The following is a 21,062-nucleotide window of genomic DNA, read 5'->3' as shown; positions in this document are numbered from 1 at the left end:
CCCTTCTTTGATGATTGCCGAGGGATCTTAACAGTGAATTTAAATAAAGTTGAAGAGACACTATTTGATCGAGTCGACCACCAGGCGTCATAGTCTTTTGTAATCAATGAATGCTTCCTGTGTATGGGCCTAGTCATCCGAGATCGCGTTTGCATGCGAACTGAGGAATCCCATAGTTGAATAGTCTCACCCAAAGTATAAGTATGAGTGATCTCTTTCAAATTGTTGGAAATTTCCTGGCAGAATCCGAATTGTCTGCTAAACCTGCAAGGATTATATTTCTCAATAATGAAAGTATTGTCCTTACGTAAAGTTAAATGGCAAGAGCGTTGACTAATAAAGTAGCTCGTAAGTCTTGATGATAAGGATCCATTGTCGATCAACATCTTCTCTTCATTCTCAGTCCAACACAATTTGGAAAGCATCAAAGGATTCACTTCTTTGAAGATTTTCTCAACTTCTGATCGGCCATAAAATATTGTAATTTTCTCACCACTAAATCTTGTCATGCGAGCGTGATGGCTACTCACTTGACTGTTTTCATAATATATATTGAAGTACTGGCCAATCCAAGCATAGACGTAATGGATCGGAAAGGTTACCCTGCATTCTCCAAGGATAGGGGTGTGGACGATCTCTCTCAACTCATGATATATGCTTGCAAGAACGGGAATTGTAAGATAAAATCTTTTCCCTATGGCCATTAAGCATGCAACCTTGAAGACACTTGGGCGAATACGATCGACCTTTTTGCCTAACAAAAGGAACTTGCAAATTCAACACGCTATGAATGCCGCAATACAGGTTTTCTTTCTTAGAGACCCTGGGATACCCAATGTGTCAAAAGGGACGTTGAAGTCATTCGTATCGGTAAGGTCGTAAGGCTCCACGTTTCCAGAAGAGTTGTAAGTCAATTTTGGTTTAGATGTGATCTTTCTTCTATTCGCTCTATTCGGAGGAGCCCTATACCTAGCCTCTCCTTTGAACCAGAAGCGAATCCAGTCCTTCATCCATACCCCTTGGTCATTCGTCCAAAGGTGGTAGTAAGCGGAAAAGAGGTGCCTGCAACTCTCGGGGAGAAGTGGCTTCCCTTCTTTGTCACGAGTGAGGAGCTCCTGCGCCGAAGGAACAACTTCATCGAAGAACGAGTCATCGATCGAAAGGCCACCAAGTCGATAAAGGTCCCAAAGTGTGATGGACAACTCCCCAACGGGTGTATGGAGTGTGTTCGTCGAAGGGCACCAATATTTGAAGAAGGCTCGCAAGATATTTTCACAACGGTCGTAGGAGTATCTCGACGCGTAGACGGCTTCAAATATGCCAGCGCGTGTGAGTATGTCTTTATATCTTTTAAGCATATCCTCAACCCACTCCTAATAATGGGAGGTGAAGCACGCCTTACCGAAGAAGGATGAAGGAATTTTCCATGTAGCTTTGTCAATATTGAATCCCACGAACGGAAGCGTGAATTTGGCTATTTCCGAATCTCCATTATGAAGAGCCGAGTTTAACACGACCACTTCTTCTTCCCTCGACGTAGTGGAGAAAGTCGACAGTGCCACCACTTCTTTAGTCCACTTGCTAGTCCAATTTTCAAGATAAAAGCATCTTTCAAGAGATATAAAAGATTCAACGAGCGCCTCAATTGCTGGTTTATAAACATGTAGTGACAAGCTCTTTGATTGAGATCCACCTCGTTCGTCCGTCAATGAAATATATGGTAATGGCGTGGCGTAGTCCTTAATTTGCATGATTGCGGAAATCTTGGGTGACGAAGGGAAATCGTTACAAAACTTTGGTAATTGAATTACCTAATTGGTTGCTTTCTTCAAATCCCTGAAATTGTTTCAAGCACCTTTTCAGGCACGAGATGGGTTGTCTACAAAAGAGCAACTTAGTAAAGTTGAGATATTGACATGGACTGGGGCAAAAAGAGGAAAAATTAAGGTCAGAATTCTAGCAAAAACAAGGGAAAATTTTTTGCTCAAATATTATATTTGGTATTATCCTAGTAGATGAGAAAAAAAAAACAACAAAAAAACAAAACAAAAAAAAAATGTACGAAAATTGAGATTAAATTTTCAGCCCTGAGGAATAGCTCAAAAATAATATTTTAAGCCAATCTTCATTCTCAAATAATATTTAAAGGACATTGTAGACACCAAAATTTTGTCAATTTTAATATTTTCTTGAATTTTTTCTATCTATTAAGTTATTTATTTTCTTGCATTTTAATGTGCAAATTTTTCTTATATTTGTAGACATCTTTTAGAAAGAAAAAAAAAAGAGAGAAAAGAAAGAAAACAAAAAAAAAATTAGTTTTTGTTAAAAAAAAAAAAAAAAAAAGATAAGAGGAAGTGGCGTTGGCCATCATGATGTTTAGATATCATGATGGCCACCAAATTTTGCTTTGACCAAGCTTTGGCGGACACAATTCCAGTAACGAATGGAAGAAGGAATGAAAAAGGCAAAAAGAAAAAAAGCAAAAGAAGAAGGAAAAGGAGCTTTTGGCTTCTATTATTGGCACTTTCTCTTGGACAAGATAAGAGGGACAAGGAGCAAGAGAGGAAGGGGGGATAAGGGGCGGAAAAAAAAAAATTTTTGGAAAAAACCGTTGCAACACCTTCAAGTCAAGACTTCAACCGGCTGCCTTCAAAAAACTTGAGGAGCTGCAAAAGAAAATTTCTGCTTCGTGTCCAACACTCCAGGCGCAAACTCCTAATTTTCCTCACATTGATTCAGTCCCCAACTACTTGCAGGTAACGAATACCTCTTAAGTTTGCCCATTTAACATTTTTTATAAGATTTTGTTGAAGCATGGCATGAATTTTCTTCGATGATACATGTATCTGTTAGTTTTTCATTTTTGTGATCTTTATTGCTTCAAAGATTTGGGTTTTGATGGCTACAGATTTACTAAAAGAGTATTAGAGATGGTTAGATGTTAGTTTTGGTATTATAACCACAGAGTTTTTGCTTCTTGGTGGTTCCAGGTCCGATCTCTTTCAAAAGCCAAAGCCATTTGCTTTTTGTTGTTTTTCCTCAACTAAATCCTCTGTGTTTGATCTTTCAAAGTGTGCACCATAGCTTAAGATTATGTAAATTAAATGGGTGGAAGTTTTGTTGGTCTTAGATTGATAAACTAGTGGGTTTTACTTGAGTTTTTTTTTTTTTTTTTTTATTGCATTAACATACATGGGTGGAATAAGAAAGAATGTTGCGGCAAACCCAGAAGGTTGCAGAAGAATTGTTGCATAAAAATTTGCTGCGTCTATTCTTGTTTTTGTATCTTTTGGATGGTTCGCTTTAGTTTAGATTTTGGTTGAGTTTTGATGATTAGAGTTGCAAGTCATGTAGTTTTAGTTTGAATGTTTAATGTTTGATGTTTGACTGGATTTTGGTTGCTTGCATCTGACATGAATGCTACGTGAAGCAAGGTTGCAGAAAGCTTCTGAATTTGAGAAGAAGAACGCAGCTTTGCATGGCATTTTTTAGCCAATTTCATTTTAACCCCTCAAGTCTCACCTTGTTTCACTAAGGCCCAAAAACTTCTGCAAATAAATCATTTTTACCCCTTTCAAGCTTAAATTTTTTTTATGTTTTAATTGTGCTTTTAGTTAATTAATTCTGGATTTTGGAATGAAATTAGACTTTAACCTTTTTAGTTCAACTATTAATTTGTTGGGTTGTGGTAAAATGAAAGGGGAATCAGATTTGGCTATTTGTTTGGGTTACTTGGAATTGGGTTAGGTTTTTTTTTCATTTGGGTTTGTCCTGGGCTGAAGAGTTAAAGCCCATCAGCTGGTTGATTTATTCTTGGGGGTAGAATAGTGGACTGGCTCATTCCTTTTGCTTTGGATTTTCGTTTGGGCTAGGAGGGTCTTTGGCCCAAAGAAATAAGAGAGATGGGTCTTTGGCCTTTGTATCATTCCAGTCCCCTAACTTTCGGATATTTTCGCTATGGTCCTCAAAACTTTCAATTTCTTTTCATTAGATCCCTAATTTAATTACAAATAGGTTCCTAAACTTTATTTTTCTTTAATTTGGGCCCTATATTTTTGTGATAATTATAATTTGATCCCCAAGACTTTATTAATTTGTGCAATTAGGTCCCTAATATATTCGATTGTTTAAATAGAAGTTGCTTTTCTTCTATAACCATTGATTACACTTCATTTAAGTGTTTCAATTGATTGATTTCATGTTTATTTCCATTTGTTATGATTTATTTCTTAATTAAATTGGTGCCTTGATGATTTTGTTAATTTTGGAGTTAAATAGGACAAAACCAACTTCCCATTAGTCACCACTTCAAGGGAGGTATCTTCTTGTTTTATTTTAAATTCTCTTACGTGTTATTATGTGTTTTTATGTGTGAATTTGCATGTTTTGAATGATTTTCTTTTAGTTATTTGTTTTATTCTTTCTAAGTTTCACATATTTAATTTAATTTTTTTTTTGATGGTTATTTGAGAGGCAATTAAACGTCAAATTGTAATAGTTAGGTTATTATTTTTTTATTCTTTACCCCTTTAGATTGTAGTTAGGGTCTCCCGAATGTAATAGTTAGGTCTTTACTCGCTTTTATTTGTTTATATGTTTGCATGCTCGTGTGCTTATGTGTTTACTCGCTTTCTTAGGATCTTTGCATTTAGATATCATGCTTACATGTGTATGTGCTACGTGCTCTTATGTGTTTATTTATTTAATTTATTTCCTATTTGTTTTACTGTGTATTATAAATGCATGACGTCACCACACTAGTCCAACGCTAGTTGTGGCTTCTCCCTCCGCCCACTTGCTAGTCCAACGCTAGCAAGATTTTTAGAAATGGGTTAGTCCAACGCTAGACCCTTAGATTGTTCATGCATTAGATTCATCTTTTGTATAATATTCACTACATTTTCATGCATATTTTCATTTTTAGGATCTTTTCTCATTTGCATGATATTTCCTATTATATTATCCCTTACCCTCTATAGGTACTAATCATGTCATTTAGAGTTGCATCTCATTTAAGCTAGTTCATTTGCTTGTTCATGTTAGGATAATTATTTTCAAATATGGGAAATGAGTGATTATAACTTTTTAGTTCAAATACCCCATTAATCCTTGTATAAGAAAATTAAGTCACGAGTTTTGTCTCTCGTACCCTTTATGTTGCATTCCCCTTTTCTTTGGTCACTTATATATGTGTATATAATTTAATTTCTTTTCTTTTATTTTAATTTCATCATTTGCATACTCGTGACACTTTCAAGGAATCATTTTGGCCTTCGCAATTAATGCGATTGGTCCAATTAAACCTTTGAATGAACATTTTGTCCCTTTCGATATTTTAGATTTGCATCCATATAAGAAACATCCAAACGTGATAAAATTAAGGGTTAGATTAGGAAAATTTTGACTAAACCTCGCAACTAGCTTAGACTAGGTTGAAAGGGTGCCTTAGGTCTGAATCAATTAAACCTTTGCCTTCCCTTTCTTCAACCGTGACTCCCGAACCTATTTTCTCTTGTTTTCAAAGACCTGGAGTTGTCAAAAAGGGTTTTGATTTATTTTATTTTTGTCAAAAAAATATTTTTTGGGTGACTTGGTACACCAAAACTCCATGCCAAGTGGCGACTCCTATTTTTTCTTAAAAAACCCTTTTAGACTAAATTTTGGACCCAAATTGTCGCATTCTTTTTAAGTCCCATTCTAGGTCCTTTTCCATTTATTATTAATAAATCACATTCTTTTATAAAACCTTTCTTTTTTCCCATCGCGAAAAATGGGGCGCGACAGACATACATGATCTCGAATAATATTTAAAAAGGCACCACAAATAATATTTCGAACCAATCTCCATTCGGTCAATTTTAGTCTTTCAGTCGAGACCCGAACTTCATTCTCAAATAATATTTTGGAAAATTATTTGGTAAAATCGTGGGGGCTCTAAGCGTCTCAATTGACTAAAGCTTCTTGTAATGATTAAATGTTGCGAGTAAAAAGAAAAAAAAAAGAGCTTCAGGTACCTGGTAAGTGAAGAGAAAATATTTATTGGCGTGCAACCAATGGATGATGATTGATGCTTGCAGCTCGGCAAAGGTGATAACCAGCTTCAAATTGTTGCTATTAGTCGAAGGACAACAAAGTGGGACAAACTAGTAGACAATATGAGTGACGGCAACAACAAATAAAGGCGTAGCAGCGGCACCTCTTGACAACAATATTCGTGAATCAAAAGGAAAGAAATTTTTGAGTAAGGTCACGGCTTGGGACTTGGGAATTTATAGAAAGGGTTTCTACTACAAATTTGGAGAGGAAGGTGAGTTCAAGTGTAATTGGTGTCCTAGTTCACCTAAATTGTCTAAGGAATATCTTCGCTCTAGAGGTTCCTAGCAATTAAATCGGCTGACAAGCTGATCATCTAAAAGAAAGAGAATTCTAAGCTGGTGTCGAGAGCTTGCTCTTCTATAGGATTATAAAGGATAAAGCCTCAATTCATGTTGGCCTTGGAAAGAATTATTTTCGCAGCCAACTTCTATAGGCTTACTAACTCCTTGAAGAATTGTGTTGGGTTACTCTTCAAGCTTCGGCTTTATCACAAAAAAAGGGGAACTCAAATGTTTAGGTTCATCAAGGATACAAATCCTAGAATTTCGACAAGAAGCTGACTAGTTCGGACCTTGAATCTTGTGAAGCGGTGGAATTCATAATTGATCAAGGAACAAGGCACTTGTCTTATAATTGGAGTTGGAAACTCTCTAGGCCAATCGAAAAGTGACTTGCATGCAAGGTGCACACAAGAGAAAGGCTTGATTAATCACCCACGAGAAGGAGTTCCATGTGAATCACCTATATGATTCCTATTCAGATATTGAAAGCTTTGTGCAGTCAGCTTCTTACTTAAGTGATTTACTTCACAAGAGTTATCTCCACAAAGCTTCGGTACTCAAGAAGAGTTAAATTCTTCAATTCAAAAATCATTAAGGTGAGTTTGAAGTTGGTTATAAGTCTAAAGTGAATCTAGCTTTGGGACTTTCCAGGGTGGTTAATCAAGATTGGACTATGCATATCCCATAGACTTCTAATGAATTTCAAACTCTATTTGGCTTCTGGTTCAGCTTGGGAATAATAAGAACATGGCTGGGACGGTGGATAAGAGACTAAAGGAAGTGAATTGATCTTTTAGAAATTGAAGGTCTTGCTCCTATGACATTCAAGCCAAGTGGAAAAAAAAACCAAAATTAGCTCGCGAATGCTAAGGAAAAAATTGGAGCGGATCTCAACAAATGTTAACACAATTTGTATTGGACTTCCTTTCAAGTTTTTTGATTTAATTCGGCAGCAAGGTTGTGTAGCTCACCAAGAATGCAAATGGTAGCTTCGGGAGGTTGTCCGAACCTTGCAAGGGAAGGAATTCTTGTGTGCGTAAATCTCAAATTCCTACAAGTAAAAGGAGATTTATACAAATCACCGACTTGAGGATATTGCATGGGATGGCTGACCTTGGGAATGGAAGCCATCGAAATTTGCCTAATAGTGCATGCATAGCGGTGGACTTGAAACTTTGGCATGCTATGCCTTAACCCTAAGGATTCATAGCACTATGATTTGCATGGATTGGTGGCGCCCCACATGGCCATCTTACGGCCAATTCAAAAGCCACGGCAATGCAAAGCTTTGAACAAAGTTCATGAGTTGATATTTGAATTGCAAAACTTTGAGTAAGGCCACGACATTGAATGAACTTTACTTGGATTGATATTCAAACGGTGGACATAAAGCTTCCAAATGAAGTGATTCGGCCTCGGGAAACTGAAGGCGCTAGTGATCTTGGAAGTTGAGATCATTAAGGATGTATTCGTGGTGTTTCACGTGGAGTTTGGGACCACTAAGTCGTTGGACTATTATTTGAGATCACCAAGTCACTAAATCTTCAAGTTTAGTCTATTTAGGGACTTATTTGAAAATTAATATCCCGATGGTGCTCAAATTAAAAAAAATGTCGAAACTTGCCCGTTCAAATCTTGCTTCAATCTTCAGCATTCGCGAACAAGTTTCGAGGGGGCATTTGTAGACAATAAAATTTTAATTAATTCTTAAAATTATCATTGGTCTATAAATTATTTTTGGTGGCTTATTTCTATCCAATCGGATATTGCCATATGTCATGTACACTTGGAAAATTTGGTTATTAAATGGCCAATTATATTTCTCCACGTGTCAGTGAAGGCATTCCAAATCGATTCGAATTGCAGGGATATCTCCACCAACCAAATCATATCATGTCACATGTCTATTGGATAAATATTTAAATATTTATTTCTTACTAAAGAGATAATATTTGGAGTCGTTTAATCCATATATACTTCTTATATACTACAATAGGTTGTGCAATCAAATGGCGCCACATCACGTGTCCCTACAAGCTTGGCCAATCAAGAAATTAGTTATTGATATTATCTCTTTATTAGTAAATACAAAATGAAGAGATAATATTTAACTGGTACAGTCCTAATATGACTGCACGTCTTGCAAGATAAGTAAAGTAGTACACAGGTTTTCAACCTCTACCTCTTGCTACAACTATAAATAGAGGTCTCTCGACCAAATCAAGGACACACACAAAGACATCGAGAGGCATCTCATACACTCAAGTATTGAAGCTTCAAGCTACGAAGATCTGGGTCTCCAAGCTCCTCAAGTCTTCCGCATATCAAGACTTAAGCCTTCAAATATTTTCAAGTTCTTCAAATCTTCCATATCAAAATTTGAAAGAATCGGTGGTTGATCCAAGAACAAGCTGCGAAGCCCTTGGATTGGCGTTCGAGGAGAAGAATCGAAAGAATCTCTCTATAAGTTTGAGAAGATTCCAGAGATTGCACCCATATATTTTTCTAAATTTATATATTACATATTTGTCGTGTATTTCTTTTTCTTGTCGTTTTGCAGACTTGAAATTTTTATCGCGTACATATATATCTTTATTTTTTTTAAATGGGGGGAAAAAATTCCCCCCGTCCCTGCCCCAATAGCTCCTCGCGGGGCGGGGGCCTGCATTGCCATCCTTAAGAAAAGGGGAGGGGGAGAAGGAAAGGGGAAAGGAAAAGAAAAGAAGAAAAGAAAAAAAGAAAAAGGAATAGGCGCCATTACCCGGGGAAGTGGCGGCGATGCCAGAGATGGTGGTGGGTTGAGGTGGAGGAGAAAGAAGAAAGGAATGAAGGTAGTTTTTCGCATATGATCATCAATCTCCTCAAGAAGTCTCCTTATCGGGTCTCATCCTAAAAATTTAACATTTATAACAAATTTGACATCTGCAAACAATTTTTTTTTTTCATAATACGAGTAGGGATTTTTTAGAATTCCAAGTCAAGTAAATCACAGTTGTTTGAGAGTGGTTTTTTGGAATTCCAAATCAATCACAAATATACAAATTTTAAAAAAAAAGGTTGTAAAAAGTGACGGAAAAAATCAAATGCTAAAAGGGTTGAGAATAATTCTGATTATGAATTTAAAATTTATACATTTTTGTTTGATGTGATTTCTCATCAGTTGGATCATTGATGCATTGACTGGGTTTTATACTATTCAACAGGAGGGAATGGCCAAATAGGTTTCAAGATAGGATTGGATTAATGAAATCATGTGTTGGGTTAATGAAATCATGTGAGTTGTTATAGGTGTCAAATTTTTAGGGTGAGAGCCGGTAAGGGGCTCCTTAAGAGGGCTAAGGATAGGAATTTTTTTTTTTTGTGTTTTTAGGTATTTTAAAGTGTGTATTTTAAAATTTTTGAGAAATTTTTTGAGTTGTTACAGGTGTCAAATTTTTAAGGTGAGACCTGGTAAAAGGGCTGAGGATCGGATGTGTTTTTTTTTTGTGTTTTTAGGTATTTTAAAGTGTGTATTTTAAAATTTTTGAGAAGTTTTTTGAGGTTATTGTTAAAAAACTTAGCAAAAAACTCCTTTACCAAACAGTCCCTAATTCACTTTAGGCGTCATTTGGATACGAGGAAATCAACGGACATTCCAAGATTTTAGTTGATGTAGAGCTTGCACATGCTTAATTAACCAACTTATATAGTTCATAGATAGTTCTTAACTAAACTTATATAGTTCTTTGCTCTAATGCAGGAATTTAGATACTTGAATTATCCATAATTACAATAACAGCTAGAATTCAAAAACTAAATCAGTTCCAAAATCCAACTCAACTAATAGGGACAACTTTTAACACATCGTATCCCTCTATTATAAGGTCTAGATTTTAGAGTTTCTCTTGAACTCAAAAAAGAATATATGTAATTCAGAAATTTTAAAAGGGCTCATGACATAAGATCAAAAAACTTCAAAAAAAAAGTTGGCAAAAAATTTATTTCATAAGTAATTTCAACTACTTACGAGTTAGGACATAATACTTGGACTGATTCTAAAGAACAAACTGGTGAATATTACTGCATCTATGTGCCACTGCGCATTTGTGACAATGCCGAAGATGAAGCTTGTGTCAATGCTAGGAGCAGTATATTCCTTTCGAACAGAATGAAGTATGATTGTTAAAAGAAAGGGTAAATTGCCTTAAGTGTGAGAACCCGAAAATTTTCACATTTTTTTTAGGCATTATATTATCTCTTTGCCTACATTTTATACTCTCCTTTAAAATATTAAATTTTCTATACATTTTTATAAGTAAGTATAGTTTTAAATCATTTTTCTGGTATAATTTAGTATACGTTAAATTTGAAGTGCATTCTAGACGTGGGACCCACTAGTGCGATAAGTGCGATAAAATTTTGATGACTAAGTGATTTTTGTGTAAAGGGATATTATTTTATAAGGTGCTAGGAGATGATTAGAAGTTAGCTAGATAGATTAACCATTAGGAGAAGAAAGATAAACTTAAAACAATCAAGGTGCCAAATGTCGCGACCCAGTTGGATGTTGGATTTGACCAAGTCTTTCTCACCTTTATCAAAACCAAATTTTGACCAATTTCTTTCCATTTTTTCTTTGTCTTGGCCGGCCACTTTGAGGAGAGAAACAAGAGAGACCACTTCAATTTCTAGCTCCCAAACTTGCATGAATCTTGAGTTCTAGCCAACCAAATTGGAAACTACTCCATACAAGTGTTCACTAAGGAAGTTTAAAGACTTTGGTGGAGTTATTTTGGAGGAGGAAAGGCAAAGCTATCATCTTTCTTGAGGTTATAAGGTGATTTTGTCTGGAAATTTTCTTTTCCATCATGTATGTGTAAATTAGTAGTTTAGAGTTGTTAAAGATGTAGTTTTATTAGAAATATTGTGATTGAGAAATTTTCAGTTTTTATAATAAATTTCTGCCTTCAAGTGATGACTAATGGTTGGCCATGATTTACTAGTTTTGTTATGTGAAAAATTTAGTGTTTTGGTGTTAGTTTAATTTGCCTAAAGGAATTTCCTGCTTATGTGCTTCAATTTCAGTTTTAGGGTTCCTAATTTGAGCACGATTAGGGTTAGTTTTAAGGTTACCAATTGGTTTATTTTAAGGGTGTTTGATAGCTTATGATGTGTATGTGCAATTGTGGTTGATTGTTATGAGATTTGGTGTTTGATTGTAGGATGGAAAGTGAAGAAATTAAGGGGAAATGCTGTCCGTTTATTTTCTTGTAATTGGAGTGAGTAAAAGTGAGATTTGGAAAGGTGATTTTGTGGTGTGTTGGACTTATTTTGCTTAGAACTACTTAGGTCCACTCTAAGGGTGTTATATGAGCTAAATTTTACTTAAACTTATACATTTTCACATGGTGAACGTGATGACCATTTTAAACATGATGTTTGGTCACACAAGTTAAGTTTTGAACTTCAAATATTTGCTCATTTTCCTTCCAAAACAAAAAGGAGTTGTATAGGTTTCCCGGCCATGAAAAATCTATTTTAACAAGCGAGGTTTTAGGTGTGAATTTAAGGTATTTGTCTTCCTCTTGCATATGATTTTAACCAAGACATTTGTTACACATTATCTCCTTGCATGAGTGTTAGTTTTGAGCCAAACAAAAGCTTTGCGAAAACAAGAAAATGTTTCTTCAGCATATCCGGCCGTATATTCGGCCGTATCTTGGCCGGATTGATAGGGGAAGATGAAAAAAAATTGGAATGCTCACTGCCTTGAATCCGGCCAGGACGTGGCATCCGATTCATTTGTTTTCGATGGAATTTTCTAAAACCTTTTGAGTTTAGTTTTATGTTTGGTTTGGGAAACTCTTAGTTACTCATATTCTTTGGTCTAAATGTACTCTTTTCACTCCAAAAATCATATTTATACATTGTACTAGTAGGTATTCGAATTTTCTTTGTTTCACCTAAAATTTTGATGGTAGAATCGTAATGTGTTCTCTTGGTTACTCTTAGGGTTCCTTGGTGATTAAGGGTGTTATCCGGAAGGAAACTTTGGACGTTATTTTTGCTTAAATAGGTGAGTGTTCTTTGTACGTTATGTTTCCAATGACTATGTGGATTGTTGTAACTATGTGACTATTTGTGAATGTTTGATTAAATGTTAAATGTTTTCATTAATTTTTAAAAATGAATTTTGTTAGGCAAGTGTGCACTTTATCGCACTCGACCTAAAGGAATGTGAAATTTATAATGATTAAATGTTTAAATACTACTTGTGCATGAATGTAAGCCTTTTGGCTGAATTGGGCCTTTGCCCTTTGTTGCCGGTCGACTCGAGCTAGAAGCGGACTCGGTCAGGCGATTGGTGACTCTGGGTTAATGTTTGGTATACTCGAGTATGACCATGAAGTCTGGTAGAGACTGGCCAATGAAATGGCTAGTAGCGGGGAATGAAATTAATGAATGAATGCAGAACATTGGAGAAGTTTTCAAATGAAAAATGTTTTCTAATGTTGGAGGAATAAGGATAATGATCGGTGAATGAATGAACGAATAGCTCCACGTGAGAATGTATCCTTTTAATGAATGTGTTATCATTACTTTTATATTATAAATGTTTTCTGGATTATTTGTTATTCAATGCTTAAATGTCTTGGACTTAATTGTTTGATTATGTGTTTGGAACCTCACTGGGTTTTTACCTCATTCCGTTAGTTTTGTTTTCCTTACAGGAGGTGCGAACGAGGATGTGAGACTTGTATAAACTAGCATAGTCTAGTTTGTGAAAATTTTTGCGATTGTACTCGCGCTAGCGCTTGAATAGGGTTGAATGTATTGGGCACAAAGCACTTTTGTTATATTTGGGACTGTATTACTGGTTGAGATAGAAATAAATGTAAGTATACGTTTCGAGTTTGGGAATTGTTATTTCACTTCCGTGAGGTTATATCTTATTTTGTTTAAAAAGAATGAACGAGTCCTGACGAGAGGTGGACAGGCGGTCCGCCAAACCCTTTGGTTCGCCTTTGGGGAAGATGGGACTGTCACATTGAGCCTGTTGTGTTAAATGAGAACTTTACAATTCCTACATAATTTGTAAATGTACCTTATAGGATTGTGTATACATCCTGTCACGTTTTTAGTGTTACACTTTTCAATGATAAATGTTCCTTGCTTCAATATTTATCAATGGTTGATGGATCATGAAGCATAGCTATCACCCAAGAGCATAAGCACCAAATAACAAAATGAGTCCATCTACACAAAGCCACTGAAAATTATCACATTTGTCATTGATAGGTACAAGCAAAGGAATCTCTAAAATCAAAGAAGTGGACTATTTTTTAATTTGTTTCGATTTCTAACTTTACTTTTTTTTGGATAAATCTTTTATACACTTTAGTATATATATTTATGGGGTTTAGATGCAAGCTATATATACAAAGTTTAGTGTTTAAATTCAAATCATAATATACAAAGTTTAGTGTTTAAATTCAAATCATAATGTTGCGTACATATTTGTATAGTAAGGATTAGGGCTGCAAACGAATCGAGCCGCTCGATATTAATCGAGCTCGAGTTAAGAATATTAACCTCGTTAGCTCGCGAGCCGGCTCGCAAGTTTGAGTATATATATATATATTTTTTATTTTTATTTTTATTTAATAATAAAATTACGTATATTATATATATATATTTTTTATTTTTTATTTTTATAGTAAAATTACGTATATATCCTTAATATTTTATTATTTATTCAAAAAAAATATTATTTTATTTATTTTTTTTAAAATAAAATATTTATTTTTTATTTTTTTTCGAGCTCGAGCTCGGCTCGACTTGATTCGAGTCGAGCTCGAACTCGAAAATTGCCGACTCGTCGAGCTCAAACTCGGTAAAATTTAGTCTCGACTCGACTCGATTAACTCAAAACTCGACTCGGTTCGACTTGCTTGCAGTACTAGGATTGATCCCTTTTATGGGCAAAGAATAGCATTATCCCAAACTCCTAAAACCAATACTACTAATACTTAACCGTTCTTTTTCATCAACCGACTTCCCGCCATATATTCAAACCAACCAATGCAATACTATGTGACCGCTAAATCACTCTCTTGTCTCCTAAAGAGACGCCCACCACTCTCTCAACTCAGTCAAATTCATGCTAAAATAATTACCAATTCACTCTCAGGAAAGGCTGCTTTGGTTGACTCTCTGATTCACTGTTATCTCAACATTAACAATCTGGATGGTGCTAGAGCCTTATTCAACCATTACCCTTTGCCTTCACCACCAACTCTGTTATGGAATCTGATGATCAGGGCATACTCAAAACTTCAAAATTCGACAGAACCGTTCAATCTTTTTAACCAAATGATCACTTTTGAGCACTCTCCTTTTCAGGTTTTTCCTGATAAGTATACATTCAATTTTGTGATCACTTCTTGTTCTCACCAGATGTCGATTGTGTATGGTGAAATTGTTCATGGGATGATTATGAAAAATGGGTATATATCGGATTTGTACGTGGGAAATTCTGTGGTCAACTTGTATGCTGTTTTTGGGAAAATGAGTGACGCCTGTAAAGTTTTTGATGAAATGTCACAGAGAGATGTGTTCTCATGGACTAGTTTGGTTTGCGGATATGCAAAGAATGGGGAGATGACCAAAGCATCTCAGGCCTTTCTTGAAATGCCGGTGCGTAATGATGTGTCTTGGGCTGTTTTAATTTCAGGTTTTGTTGGATGTAGAAGATATCTTGAAGCCCTCAAGTACTTCCGTGAAATGCTGTGTGATGATGAATGCAAGGTCAAGCCTAATGAGGCTGTTCTAGTCTGTGCTCTCTCTGCTTGTGCTCATCTTGGGGCTTTGGATCAAGGCAAATGGATTCATGCTTATATAGATAAGAAAAATATTTTTGTTGGTTCAAATATTAGTACTGCTCTGATTGACATGTATGCAAAGTGTGGCAGGATTGACCTTTCAATAAGAGTATTTGATGAGATTTCTGTACCTGATGTGCACAACTTTACGAGTTTGATAACAGGGTTATCCATTCATGGACTTGGTAGGGATGCTTTACGTGTATTTAATAAAATGTTAACTAAAAATGTTAAACCAAATTAAGTCACTATTTTGGGGGTCCTGAATGGATGTAGCCATTCTGGTTTAGTTGACGAGGGCTCTTCAGTTTTTGCTAACATGGAAAGCAATTTCGGGATTGAACCCAAAATTGAGCATTATGGCTGTTACATTGATTTGCTTGGGCGTGCTGGCTACTTGGAGAATGCTTTTCGTGTTGCCAAAAGTATGCATGTGAACCCTGATATTGTCATATGGAGGGCATTGCTTAGTGCTTGTAGAGTTCATCGTGATGTAGATCTTGGAGAACTCATAATAAATCATATCAAGGAACACGACACTTATGGTCAAAGCAGAGGTGAGGTGCTACTTTCTAACTTGTATGCTTCTCTAGGTAGATGGGAAAGAGTTACTCAAATAAGGAAGTTAATTGGACATAGAGAGAATCAATTGGACATTGGGCATAGTTGGATTGAGGTGAATGGTGTTGTACATGAGTTTCGAGTTGCTGATAAGTTGCACATACAAATTGCAGAGATTCGGGAGAAGTTGCATGAGATTCTAGAAAGAGCTAGCCTTGTCGGGTATGTTGCTAATACCACTCAGGTTTCATTTGATTTAAGCGAGGAAGAGAAAGTGCAAGCAGTGGCTTGGCACAGTGAGAAGCTAGCTATTGCTTTTGGATTGATGACAACTGTGCCTGGAACTAGTATTCGTATAGTAAAGAATTTAAGAACTTGTGAGGATTGTCATTCTGCTCTGAAGGCCATCTCCAAAGCTTATGGGAGAGAGATTATTGTAAGAGATCGATCTCGTTTCCACCATTTCAGAGAAGGAATCTGTTCTTGCAAGGACTACTGGTAGTTGTCATTTTGTTTAACCTTTACCGTTAGAGATAATACCCAAACAAAGCTTTGGTTGGTTGGGATCATCCACCTGTTGCAATTATTCTTAAATCTCTGAGGTGGTTTGGACTTTATTGTTCAACCATGAAAATCCACTTAGCTTTATAAGAGAATTAAGAGGTTAACTCAGCAACCCGCAGAAGTTATATAGCTGCCTATAGGCTGAGGCCTAAGCTTCATCCTCACTTTAAAAACATCCAACAAGAGGATACTGTTTAAAGAGAGTAACAGATCTGCTTTATTCATTTTGTGTTCTTTTCTGTCTGCCATTCAATTTCAACAACTATACAGGAAAAAAATCTGAATTTAGATTCGTTGCTCAGTCTTGTTAAGCTTTGCAGTTGAAATATTAGCTACTGAGTTTGATGTCTGTGACATTTATTTCATGTCCGTAGTTCTTGTAAATGCTATACTTATATTGCTTTCGGGGAGAAACTTTAGCTGAAGCTAATTCTTATTTCTGTAGATATAAAGGGCAGATCATTTATGATTTTTTTTTACTAGTTAAGATCTTTTCAACATATATATGTGGTGAAATGCCTGTCTAATAATTTCCCTATTAGTTGACACCATCCGGAGCATTGACATCATCCAGAGCACATCTTTATTTTTGTCTTGTTTCATGAGAAATGCATAAATGTAAAGATCTGTTTTTTCCTACAAATTAAGAAATATGGTTAAAGAATTAGCATACATCTGCTTTGCTGTTGTTGCTGAGATATGCATACTGTTGGGCTTGCAGCCCAAAGAACTGTGCGCAGCCTAATGTCTCTAAAGTAAACTATGTGCTGACTGCTTGAAATCTAATTTATTCATTTGAATACCACTTCAGTATATGGTTATGGTTTTCTAGTTAAATTTTCAGATTGTATGGTCCACTAACTGCACAGAATAGAACACAATGCATAGCTCTTGTAGAAACACTAATTTGGCTGTTGCTGATTTTTGCAGTTTGTAAACTCACCAATTGGCTTCTGGGACTTGTTGTTTTTGGACTTTTTCAGAAATACTTGTTTCAGCTTAAACCTCTGTCTAATTTCATCATAAAACTTGTTTCCTTTTAACTTAGTTCATGTAAATGCCCAATAGTCTTAGGAATGTTTACTATGGATTGTATATACCACTTATTAAAGAATAAACTCTTTATTCTTTTGTTTTTTTCCTTGTGACTTTTAATTTCTTCATTCTTTTAGGTTTAGGAAACCCTGTCTGATGATTCAGTTATGCCAATGTTTCTTCCCACCTATAAGAACTTTCCTACTTAAAAAATTATTTCCATAACTACATCTAGCAGCCATATGGTGTATAATAGCATAAACTGCTTAATGGACCAAATATAAAATTGGCTTAATTCTTTTTTTATAATTTTCTTTTTCCACATTTATAATTGTTGACCAAGCTAATTGGGGCATGAATTTAGCCTTGGTCTTGATGAAGTATTGGTCTAAGTTTTCCCCAAAAGATTCTAATTTTAGCTGTACTCTATATACCATTCTAAAGTCTTAGATTTTAATCACATGCTTGGCAGCTTCATCATGAAGATTTCTCTGTTTTTATTCTCAACCTTGCTGTCTAAGAGAGGAAGAATGGAAAAGGAAAAGTTACTATCTGCTTTACTACTGAATCTCGGTACACTATGGCTCTAAAAGGAAGAGAACAATCCTGTGGCATCGTGGGCAGAAAATATGATTCCTCTTCTTCCAGTGCAACAAAGATGGCTGCTATGATTGCTCAAAGTCAAAAATGTACAATGAATGATGACTCTAGGTATATTATAACCCTTGCTCAGTTGTCCCATTGATTGTTTTCTATCATGAAATTCTTATGTGACTCAGCTGCCAAGTATCCTTTTCCATCGTTTATTGGCACCTAGGAAAGAATTACAATGTTGAGTATCCACTATACAACTTAGTGGGACTAGTACACATTTCATTTTGTAAACCTGTGGCTTAAGTTTATCTTGGTTTTACATGCGGCCATTTTCTAATTTCTAGGCACTTTGGGAAGATTTTTTTGACTAAGTCAAAGTTGTCCTATGATCCTTTCATCTAAAGTTTTACCTAAGTTAGCCTGTAAACTAATGATGTAGCCCATAGATTTCCCTGGCCTGAATTATGAATTTTGTAGTTACAGTTTGAGTATATTTGAATCTTGAGGAATTCTTTGGCCATGATGGTGTCTTCCTTGCACAGATTCTTCTTTTATGATTAATTTGTTGCTCTCCATAATTCCATGGATGGCCATATCTATTTAATTAATGAACAAAATGCCTTCTTCTTATCTTTCTATACTAATTGTACTTTAAAAGGGTATCTGAATATTTGTTTATTCATTCTATGTCTGCGTATACTCTGGTTCTGTTATATTCTATTGGGTGTTTTCAGACTTAGTGTAGTTGTATTAGTAAATGGAGTCAATTTAGAAATATTGTGACACAACTTTCAAGTTGTTCACTATTTGCCCATTGTCCGGAAAAGAGTGTACGGTTTCTCTCTTTCTTGAATTTTTTTTAAGGAAAGCTGGAAAACTGACAATTAGTACAACATGGACTAAGAATATAGTATGTTGAGATCTAATAGTAAGAACACCTCCCTCAATTTCGAATACTGGCTTGGTTCTTACTCTTAGCTTTTAACATGATGCATCTATTTTACTTATGTTGGTTAACTATTTTGAAGCGAGGTTTTGAAAACATGGAGAATTAAACACCTTTCATTACTATGTTAAAATATCATTCCAACAAATTTCTGTACTTAATTTTCCTTCTTGGCAAACAGTCTTCTTACTCTAGCGCATTAAGCAGTTTTTAGAGTTCCTAGTCTGCTCTTTCCTCAATATTGATCTATGATGGACAATGATTTGCTAGGAATATTGAGAAGTGTATAACAAGAACAAAGAAAAGCTATCTTTATGCTTGAAACCAAAGCCCTGTTCTATTAAGAAACCAGCTGATCAATTAATTCCTTACAATAATGAGCTGCTTTCTCTGGTACTATACATCTTTTTCAACAATTGTTTTATCCTTTTGGAGCTTTTTGGCACCAGCTCCTCTCAGAAATTATAGTCTATTTGCTTTGGCTGGTCATAGTCTTCACAAAAACCCCTAGGGACGACATCCTAGGCTAACTTAAGAAGAGACAAAATTAGCTTGCAGCCTCAGAGATGCTCTGTAATGAGGGTTGCCATGCTCTTGACTTGGCAGCAATAGTGCTTGCTGATTGAGATGTCTTTGTCCTGTGCCTTTCGTGCTTTGTCTGGAATAATATTTTGGGAATTAGTGGAAAGAACTGAACCCATAGAAAGAATCAATCTTGAAAATATGAGTTTCAAGTCTATGGTTTCTTAATTTTAGTTCCACAAAATGGAGTAAATTCTGAGAAGGTAACAAATAAATACAAGAAAAAAACATTTTTTTCATCATCCCATGATCCTAATTATGCACGTGTATTTTGTTGATACTAACATAAATTGTGAAAGGTTCAGAAAGCAGTGATTGTTGAAGCAACCTTGTTAGTGGTTACTATTCTATCTACTTCGGAAAAATAGGTTGGGGGAAAAAAGAGACCACATGGAAGAGGTTTCCAGGGAAGAAATTTGTTTTAGGTGCCTCTTTCAAATTTCAAGACCCATAGAAAAGTGGTTTTAAGTGGATTAAAATTAGCTCTACCTTACATATTGCTGATGAGAAATTGAATTGAAAACCTTTGCTTTGGAAATTCAAGAAGTCCTAAAAGTATCAAGAAATTTACCTGGCTGGATCTTTCCATCTCATATTTTCTAACTGCTGCCTCAAAATCTGAAATTTCTTTTGCTGTCAAGTTCACTTTCTTCTCTGATGACTCTGACTGCTGCTTCCTCATTTTTGCATACTTCTTTGCCCACAAGCCTTTCATAACCTCTATAATCCAAAAACCATGTCAGAAAAGCCTCCATAAACACCCTGAACAGGACTTTAAAGAAGAATTCTTCTGTTAATATGGAAACAAGAAGACAGAAAACCAACCTTGAGTAGTTATCAGTCTATAAACATGGCCAAGAACTAATGAATCAGTTGGCCTAAGAAGCTTAATTCGTGTAATTCGAACAGGAGGACTGTTGCTTTTGAAGCCTGTATTGCTGCTATGTTTAGTGGCTTTGGTGTTGTCGGTGGTGGTGGTGGAAGAAGTTGCTGGGCAGATGGTTGTGGTGAGAAGGAGAGCAACATAATGGCCAGGATTCATCTTCATGATTTCACTGGCAGTGACAGGCAAATACAGCTTGTCAACTCTACCATTTGGGTGTTGTATCAGTAGAGAAGCATTATCAATGGCCTGGCAATTCCCCATCTCTCTGTTTCTCTTTGCAAAGTATAACTAGAAGTCTAGAACCAAAAGAATGAACAAAGAGGGAAGAAAGCATATTACTGCACCACCTTTTATAGGTCTAGAACCAACTCTGACCTACTCCAGAAAAGGAATTAGAAAAAAAGAAAAAGAAAAAGTAAGCCTCCAAGAGGAATAAGTCTTAAAGAATCCTAAAAGTTTCATTTACTGATTCTTGCCCCTATGTGTAGAGAGTTTTAGTAAATTCATATCAGAATAAAACTTGTATGTCTATGTAAATTTTAAAGATGAGGTGTTTAACTTTCTAATAATAATATGGGATGGAGAGAGTACTAAATGTATAAAGAGATCGAAACTTATTGTCTCAAGAAATCTTGACTCAATTTGTATTGGTA

General features: G+C 35.6%; 1 protein-coding gene and 1 pseudogene across 1 annotated transcript; one reads left to right on the top strand and one right to left on the bottom strand.

Annotated features, from left to right (window-relative positions):
- Window positions 1–14,401: 14,401 nt before the first annotated feature.
- Window positions 14,402–16,436, top strand: LOC113739506 (pentatricopeptide repeat-containing protein At3g62890-like; annotated as a pseudogene).
- A 2,792-nt stretch (window positions 16,437–19,228) lies between these two features.
- LOC113738654 (uncharacterized) lies at window positions 19,229–20,744 on the bottom strand. The gene is made up of 3 exons (XM_027265895.2): window positions 20,349–20,744; window positions 20,095–20,243; window positions 19,229–19,599 (listed from the first exon to the last, which is right to left on the bottom strand). Exons 1-3 carry the CDS (start codon window positions 20,668–20,670, stop codon window positions 19,489–19,491), a joined length of 582 nt encoding a protein of 193 aa, XP_027121696.1. The 5' UTR covers window positions 20,671–20,744; the 3' UTR covers window positions 19,229–19,488.
- Window positions 20,745–21,062: the final 318 nt, after the last annotated feature.

The sequence above is a fragment of the Coffea arabica genome, chromosome 4c, assembly GCF_036785885.1.
Source record: "Coffea arabica cultivar ET-39 chromosome 4c, Coffea Arabica ET-39 HiFi, whole genome shotgun sequence".
NCBI classification, from domain to species: domain Eukaryota; kingdom Viridiplantae; phylum Streptophyta; class Magnoliopsida; order Gentianales; family Rubiaceae; genus Coffea; species Coffea arabica.
Note: the sequence above shows the minus strand (reverse complement) of the source record. Positions and strands in the feature narration are given on the sequence as shown.